Source organism: Priapulus caudatus, unplaced genomic scaffold, assembly GCF_000485595.1.
Source record: "Priapulus caudatus unplaced genomic scaffold, Priapulus_caudatus-5.0.1 Scaffold419, whole genome shotgun sequence".
Classification (NCBI taxonomy): domain Eukaryota; kingdom Metazoa; phylum Priapulida; class Priapulimorpha; order Priapulimorphida; family Priapulidae; genus Priapulus; species Priapulus caudatus.
Window position 1 is genome coordinate 105,167 of NW_014577480.1, and position 9,234 is coordinate 114,400.

The 9,234-nt window shown below is 48.3% G+C and overlaps 1 protein-coding gene across 1 annotated transcript in view; it reads right to left on the minus strand.

Moving 5' to 3' along the window:
• The window catches only part of LOC106810205 (synaptotagmin-1-like), an 80,141-nt gene that overhangs the window by 52,169 nt on the left and 18,738 nt on the right, over positions 1–9,234 (minus strand). The window contains exon 2 of the mRNA XM_014813488.1: positions 7,839–8,020. Within this exon, the coding sequence (XP_014668974.1) occupies positions 7,839–7,988 (150 nt within the window). The 5' untranslated portion in view covers positions 7,989–8,020. The remainder of the gene's footprint in view (positions 1–7,838; positions 8,021–9,234) is intronic.

Sequence of the window (9,234 nt, forward strand, 5' to 3'; positions counted from 1 at the left end):
GGAATCCATCAGAAAAGGCGCTATAAGTTCTTTGCTATTTATAACTGTTTGGTGAAAAAAAATTTCGCTGCGCATCGGCGAATACTGCGAGCCACGTGGTGGCGTGCCTTGTGCCAGTTTTTAACACTAGTCACGTAGCTAATCTGTAAAGATACTGCTGCAAAGCACCACAGCAAGAAAATACATCGCCCCTGCCAGCGCCAGCGCGCACAAGGCAAGCAGCGCTCATAAGGTCTATTGTCCCCGCAGGGTAACTGGCCGGAACGTACCACTGGGACCTGGTCCGGGTATAATCCGGAACGTACCTGGTCACTCATTTGAATACTGTTATGGGTTAGGAAAAGGTTAGGCGTTCGGTTTCGGTTAGGGAGTAGGCGTAGACGACATCCCTAGAACTCCCCTATGGATTAGGCGAGGTACGGTTCCGGCATATATATGATAGTGCCAGGGTACATTCCGGTATACCGACGTACCCAGGGTATCGGTTCCGGCAGTAACCCCCGGGACAATAGACCCTCTCAGCGCAAGCAGCAGCACAAAATGCCCAGCCTGTAGCCGATTCCGTGTAGTTGACGAAAACTGCGCGATGTGACGCTTTCCGCTATACGGATTCGCGCGCTAGGGAACCGGCCCTCCTTCGGTCACGCGAATTCGTATAGCGGGGCAGCACGCGAAATGCTACTATACCAACACACCTCGCGGTAGTTGCGCCCAGATCCCGCGGAAAGTGCGCGTTTAAGCCGCATCTGTGCGGCTCGGCGAACAATGCTAATCTTTTGCGCAACGCTCCATCTGTACCCTGGTCATCTCTGGACGCATTATGCCATGATAACATGTAATATAGTGAAGTCATTAAATGTTACACAGTCTTTAATCTTTAATATCTGTTAACTAGTCTGTATATTGCAAAAGCCTAGCATATCATATGATTTTAGATCTGTGATCTTAGTATATCCTAACATATATGCTCTGAGGCAAAACCGCGGTGGCGAGGCGCACCTTGATTCGTGCCAGTGAAATTTATCAGAAGAATATCCATGCAACAGTACACGTCAGTTGAGCGCTGTCGGCTCTGCGCAACTTTTTTACTTTATTTCTACTCGGATACTGTTTGTCCTGATCTACATCTTTTTCTATATCAACAAACACACTTTTTTGACTGACTGTTCAATACATCATATAAAAGTCGGCGCTGCATGATTTTAAAACATACATCGACCCGGCTGCTTATTTAATCAATATTATATAACTGACATCGACTGGAATATCGAGTAAATTTGCAAAGGCAAACTGTATAACTGATGCATTCTAAACTTTCTTGATTTAGTGAATTGTTCGTATAAAGGCGTCAAACCCATTCGCATTTTAATCTCGTCACACTCATTCTAGTGAGCAACATTGGTCCTTTAGTCGCTTAAAGTCCTTTATCTTAGTCCTTCGTGAAGAGTGGACACTGCATGGGACAGTCGGCACTCAGTGTTGACTCTTAGAGTGTTTGAATGTCCAGCTTTCATACTCCGAAAGCCTGCGTGCGACTCATGCCTCAATGAATCTTGCAATCAGTCCTAATGCCATCAGTGGCATCCATGCATCAGTGGTGCGCTGCACCCACGCTGTACTCTATATAGCAGGAACATCGATGTCATGTACAGTGCATTTTCACCATAAAATCTAAGGTAATAATCACGAAGGCGACTGTGTAGTCCTTACAATACATGATATGATCCACAAGCCTGTGTCTTCTTCACAGTAACAGGCATTCCCAATTGTAGCCCGCCTTCCCTGCCTTAGTGCCCTCGATCTCCTCCTCTTCGCAACTTTTTCATTTTCTTCCTCACAACAACAGCTCTCCCTTTCTCCCTCGTGCACCACCGTTCATCACCCTTCTCCTGCTTTGTCTTTTTACGTCAGGTTACACATAAGCACCTCTAGCTCTGGCTGCATCCCTTCGTATCCTCTCCTTCCTGCCTCCAATTTTCCCCCCCCTTCTCCTCGTACACACACCCGCTCATCCAACCTTCTCATTGGTTTCTCGGCAGGTAACAACATTTACGAGCCAACTCTGCGCCCTGCTGCAGCCCTCTCGTACCGTCTGCTCTTCTGTCTACCCTCATCCACACACCGCTCATATCATCCTTCTCATGTGTTTCTTTCAGAGTACACATAAAGCAACTTCGCGCTCTGGTACAATGCCGCTTCGCTGCTTGATGAAGTACACAACATGGTGGCAGGTGCCCAATCCTAGGCGCGGCGCTAGCGCGCGCGAGACGTGACGTAACATACGAAAGGCGTCGCGCGTCGTCGAACGAAATCCGCAGCTCAGCCATGCAGGACAACCGGCTAATTCAAGAGAGAGCGTCTGAGAAGGGAGGGGAATGGTGAGAGAGCAGGGAGTAGACAACGAACCGCAGCTCAGCCATGCAGGACAACCGGTAAGCAAGAACGAGAGGCTGAGAAAGAGGGGCTGAGCAGAAGGACGGATGGTGGAGGGGAGGGGCTTGTGGAAGGGAGAGGGAGTCGAACAACGAAGCCGCAAGCTCAGCATGCAGGACAACCGGTAATCAAGAGAAGGCTGAGAAGGGAGGGCTGACAGAAAGGAGGGATGGTGAGGGGAGGCTGGTGGAGAGGAGGGGCGTAGACAATGACCGCTGAATCAGGCCATGCACAGGACAAACCGTAATCAAGAGAAGCTGAGGAATGGGAGGCTTCGACAGAAGGATGGGAGTGAGGGAGGGCTGGTGGAAGGAGTAGGAGTAGACAAACGAACCGCAGCTCCAGGCCATGCAGCTCAACGCGTAAGGCAAGAAGAGCCTGAGAAGGGAGGGGATGACAGAAGGGAAGATGGTGGGAGGGGAGGGATGGTGGAAGAGAGGCTGGTGGATAGGAGAGGGGCGTAGACAACGAAACCGCAGCTCAGCCCATGCGCAGGCTCAATATCCGTAAGCAAGAGAGAGGCCTGAGGAAGGAGGGGATACAAATGAGAGAGGTGGAGGGAGGGCTGGGATGAGGAGAGGGGATAACAACGAACCGGCAGGCCAAGGCCATGCAGGCAACCGGGTAAGCAAGAGAAAGGCTGAGGAAAGGAGATGACAGAAGGAGAGGATGGTGGAGGGAGGATGTGGAAGGGGGCTTGTGGCGGGAAGGCTGGTGAAGGGAGAGGCGGACTAGACCACGAAACCCGCAGCTCAGGACACATGCAGCTCAACCGATAAGCAAGGCAGACTTAACGCCGACTCCACCACTGAAGGTTGAAACAGGGGGGAGGGGAGGAGAGGGGAGGGATGACTGAAGGAGAGGTTGATGGGGGGAGGCTGACATGAAAGTGGCGGGGATAGGAAGGACTGGTGGAAAGGGAGAGGAACGTAGACAACGAACGCGCAGCTCAAGCACCAGAGGCTCAACACCGCTAAGCAAGAAAGAGGCTGAGGAAGGAGGATTGGAGAGCGGGCTGGTGAAGGAGAGGGAAAGTGAATGGCTTGTGAAGGGAGATGGGAAGTATAGACAACGAACCTGCTGCTCAAGCCTATGCAGGCTCAACCGGTAAATACAGGAGATGTACACCAGACTCACAACATGCATGATGGACGAGGCACCAGGGGAGGGAGGAAGGAACAGGATGGCATTAATGGAGGGGATATTGTGGGAAGGGAGTTGACTATGCAAGTAACATGTGCTTACGCTCGAGCGCAGCGCTGAAAAGGGTGTACTAGGATATGTCTTTACTAGGCACTTCTAATTTTAACATATATTTTAAATTTAATTAGGTCAGGTTAGGGTAGGCACTTTTTAGGTTTTTGCATCATTCTTTAATATATCGTAAAAAATATATGTTTAAAATAAGAAGTGCCTAGTTAAACATATCCTAACACCCCTTTCAGCGGCTTGACAACGCTCCGAACATTGTCTGTGTCCATACTTCTGCCTCTGCTTGTTAAATTGATGATCGAGCTGAGTGCGCGGATCACTCGTATAGTGCTCAGCTTAGCTCGGGATTGCTGCCCTAGAATCCGAGCGCGGACATTACACGCGCAGAATTGCTACAAGTCTGGGTGAATCATACCGGAACTGTGTCGGGATACGGCGGAATTACGCTGGAACTGTTTCGGGAGTACGGCGAATTTAACGCGTGGAAACTGTTCCAGAGTATGGCGGTATTACCTCTGCGATTCGGTTTCTGGGGTCTTATGGCGTTACCATGAAACGCACTCTCTGTGTCCGTAATAGGGCTTGGTGTAAACGCATACGATAATGATGAAATCCATCCAGCATCACCATCAACAACTCAGTAAGCATACCCTGCTCATGCAATCGTAATAACATTCATGGTATAACAGGGTAGAAAATTGAGCTTTGAGTTTGGACTCCCTACCCTCAAAAGGAGAGGATTCCGCAGGCAAAATGAGGGAGTCCGCAGTCTGGTTCAAAAATTTAAAGATTAACAATAACGCATGTAGGTATTTTAAGATTCTCATGCGGGTTTGGCATCTCCTGCCAAATTTTTTGGACATTAGGCTGAAAAAATAACAGTAATTCCCGCGAGACGCGTGCTTCGCACGCAAACTAAATAGTTAGTATAGGCAGAATTTTCAGAGTCCACACTGACTCCTGCAATATGGTCAAATCAGGGAGTCCGACAGTAAATCCAGGGAGTATTTGACTGCCGGACTCCGTAATCTTCGCACCGCTGTAAGCATGGCATGATGGCATATATATATATAACATGATCCCGCGGTGTTATTTAAATCCGTCAGTCCTACGCTCGTGCGCTGCGTATACTTATATATCTTACATCTGCTCTTCAATATATACCAATTTTGCTCTTATCTCCCCGCTGTAACGCGCGTACCTTCGCGATCAATCCGCAAGGCCTTCCGCATGCCTCATCCTCGAACGAACCTGCGAACTGAATCTCAAGCTTCGAAACAATCCTCGCGAGCAGATGCGCGTCTCGTCATCCGCGGCGCCGACGAACGAACGCATCATCGTGTCGCCGGCATCTCTGCTTCTGCTCCGCATGGATGCTGCTGCCTACCGTGGCGGTGAAGGACAGTCGGCAGGAGGAAGGAGGAGGAGAGGAAGAGAGCGTGAGAGTTTCACCACGGCCGGCGACGTGTCCACAGCACGGCCACGCGAATCTCGGCGGACAAGCTGAAGGGGCTATGAATGAACCATGATTGACGCGCTGGAGAGAAACTCGTGATGTAAGCCCCACGAACCACCCTCAACCTGCTGCCGACCCCCGCCCCCCGCCCTTCCCCGCTCCGACCCGCGGGCCGCCCGCCCTCGCCCGCCGCACGCCTGGCCCCCGCGCAGGCGTCTATATGTCTGATGGTCTATGTGTGAAGGAGGCAGATAACCAGATTGACGGCACTGGGAGAGAAGCTTGATGTAAGCCGCGCGCCACTGCCGCTCCCCCGCACGTCCGCGCCCGCGCGCTCTGGCCCACCAACCACGGCTTGCGCCCTGCCGCTCGCCGGCACCGCGTCCATCGCTGTGGTTCTTACACTGCAGTTTTCCTATATTCCTGATATATATTGATTATTAAGATGATTCCTAATTTATAAAAAAAATATTGTGCTAACTATTCCTATAATTACATTCCTATATCTGGTATTAGGACATTTCAGGTGGTTCATGCACTGCTGTTTGGCACATAACTCCTCGCCCGCGGAGGGAATGACGGGGCTTGCGTGTGCGCAGTTGTGTGTATTGCGGCACACGATGATAAACACACACATATATATATAATATATATATATATAGTATATAATATATATATATTATCATATCAAAGGGTTGGATAATAGAAAGAGTATGTCATCCGTTTTAACCAGCGTTTTGCATAGTTTTTGAAAGCTGGTAATCTAATCCTCATCAATATGTGAATAAATATATTGCAAATACTTTACGCATTGATTTTCGTCATATTCTCGCCGCTTACATCATAATGACACACACCGAATTACCGTTGAAAATGCCGTATGTGTTCTCAAAAAGTTGTCTTGAATACGATCAGGCGGTTTCCGTAAGCAGTTTTCACGCATGAATGCATCTCTCCACCGCAACTTCTTATGGGAGCTAGTGTTGCTCTGTGTCTATGAGCGTAACGCTGGGGGCGCGTAAGGGAATCAGCTGCTAGCCTAGCTGCCGTGAGGCGGCATTTATTTATTAGCACGCTGGACAACGCACTGCACGGCTGAGATAGCAATTCGATGCCTAATATCCGCATACGACCCCAAAAGTTCCGTCATAGACAATAGAACACTAATCCGCATAACAGGAAGTTCGGTCGGAGAGATGTATCATGTGTTTATGAACTGTGGAATCCGTGTGGCGTATTCAACTAACTTTTTGAAGAACACATACCGATTTTCAGGTAAATTGGTGGTGTCATATGATTATAGAGGGGAGAATCATAGACCGAAAACAAGGTAAAGTTTGAATATATTTATCAACATTATTGGTAGATTAGTGTACCCAAGTTGCAAACTATGCAAAACGCTGTTTAAAAACGTGACATACTCTTCCTATTATCCACTTCTTGATATATATGAATAACACAAACACACGCACACACACACAGTGAGAGAGAGAGAGAGAGAGAGAGAGAGAGAGAGAGTGCGAAAGAAAGAGAGAGCGAGTGCGAAAGAAAGAGAGAGCGAGTGCGAGAGAGAGAGGGACAGACAGAGGGACAGACAGAGAGAGACCGAGAGAGAGAGAGAGAGAGAGAGAGAGAGAGAGAGAGAGAGAGAGAGAGAGAGAGAGAGAGCGAGAGAGAGAGCGCGCGAAAGAGAGAGAAAGAGAGAAACCGACTCACACACACACGCCGACAGATAAAAATAACAAGCCAGCCGAGATACAAACCATCAAATGCACACAAGCCTCGCTCGAGGCAACGACCCTTACCTGCACAGATCAGCGCGACCCGAGACAGATCAGGACGACAGCATGGGGGTGTTTCTGTTGGTCGATAAAGAAAGTCAATACCTTCCCACTAAAGCCTGCCGCACACACTGTGGAACTGTGTGGCAAGTGGGCACAGCAAGTTCCACAACGCGTGCGCGGCGGGCTTTGGAGACCGACTCACTCACAGGCACTTGGAGCATGTCAATAAAATATAATGCTAAATAAATACGAAATCTATTTACTACCAATGTTTCTCTACTCTCTTAATTTCGTCTATTATTGCCGACAATTTCCTGTAAATCCTGTGCAAATGCTCCTCTGTGCGGCAACTTGCGTGCGGTGTACATGTGTGTTGTATATGAGCATTTGCACGGCATTTACAGGAAATTGTCGGCAATAATAGGCGAAAAAGAGTAGAGAAACATTAAGACTTTGGTAGTAAATCGATTTCGTATTTATTTAGCATTATATTTTATTGAAACGCTCGAAGTGCATGTGGACTCACAGGCCTCGCTGATTCACGCTATCCTAGTACATGCATGCCACTGATCATATTATACACTAACTGTTGGTACATACAGAGATCAATGGTACATGCACGACCGCTCTGTGTTCAAAAGGTGTTGTACAACAGTAGAGGGCGTCCATAGGCAGCATGCTTGAATAAGCATCGAACAAACATTAATCGAAAATTCTCAAATTAAACAAACTACTAATTAGACTAATGCTTATTAAAATATTATTATTTAAACAAGAGCCGCAGAGCGTCTGGGCTCATCTGAGGTCTGTTGCTATGATTATAAACGTAAAATTTCAGTCGTGCGTAGTACCACATTTGTTAGGCGCAGATATGCAGACACGCAGTTGCGTACACATCATTGTTAGGACACGCCCACTACCCCTCCCTTCCTCAGCCTCTCTCTCTTGCTTACCGGTTGTCCCTGCATGGCCTGAGCCTGCGGTTCGTTGTCGACGACGGCGACCGCCTCTCGTATGTTCTCGTCCACGTCCTCGCGCCGCGCGCGCCCGGCCGCGGTGGCGCCACCTGCCACCATGTTGTACTCATCCAGCAGCGACGGCATTGCTACCAGAGCGCAGAGTGCTTTATGTGTACCTGCAAAGAAACATACGATACTGATGAGTGATGATAAGCGGTGGTGCATGAGGGAGAAGGGGGGGAACTTGGAGGAGGAAGGAGAGGTACGAAGGGCATGCCAGCAGAGCGCAGAGTGCTTATGTTTACCTGCAAAGAACAAAGCAGGAGAAGGGTGATGAGTGGTGGTGCACGAGGGAGAAGGGAGGAGCGTGTTGTGTGAGGAAGAAAGGAAAAAGCTTGGAAGAGGAGGAGATCGAGGTACTAAGGGGAGGGGGGTACAATGGGAATGCTGTACCTGTGAAGATGAAACAGCTTGTGATCATATCATGTATCTGCTACAGACTACACAGTCGCCTCCGTGATTATACCTTAGATTTTATGGTGCACATGCACTGTACACTGACATCGAATCGTTCCTGCTATCATAGAGTACAGCGTGTGTGCATCGCACCACTGATGCCACTGATGCCACTGATGGCATTAGACTGATTTGCAAGATTCATTGAGGCATGAGTCGACACGCAGGCTTCCGGGTATGAAAGCTGCATCAACACTCTAGGTCAACATGAGTGCGACTGTCCCCATGCAGTGTCCACTCTTCACGATCGACTAAGGACTAAAGGACTAAGTGCTCACTAAGAACTGGTGCAAGAGATTAAATGCATGTGTTTGACACCTTAATTACTACGAACAATTCACTAAATCAAGAAGTTAAGATGCTAGTTATACAGTTAAAGTTTGCCTTGCAAATTTACTCGATATTTCGTCGATGTCAGTTATATCATATTATTAAATAAACAGCCGGGTCGAGTATGTTTTAAAATCACTGCACGCCGACTTTTTATGCATGTATGCACAGTCAGTCAAACAAATGTGTTTGTTGATATAGAAACAGATAGTATATCATGGACAAACAGTACCCGAGTAGAAATAGAAGTAAAACAAGTGCCGCAGAGCGACAGCGCTCAACTGACGTGTACTGTAGCCAGGTATTCTTCTGATAAACTCACTGGCAACCGAATCAAGTGCGCCCTCCCGCCACCGCGTTTGCACTCAGAGCATATATCTAGGATACTACTAACACAGATCTAAAATCTATGATAGCTAGGCTTTGCTATACCAGTAGTACAGTACTAAAGATACAGCTGTGTAACTTTAATGACTTCACTATATTAACATGTTATCATGGATATGCGTCGAGCGCGAGCGTAGTGGTGGTGGTGGGGGGAGAA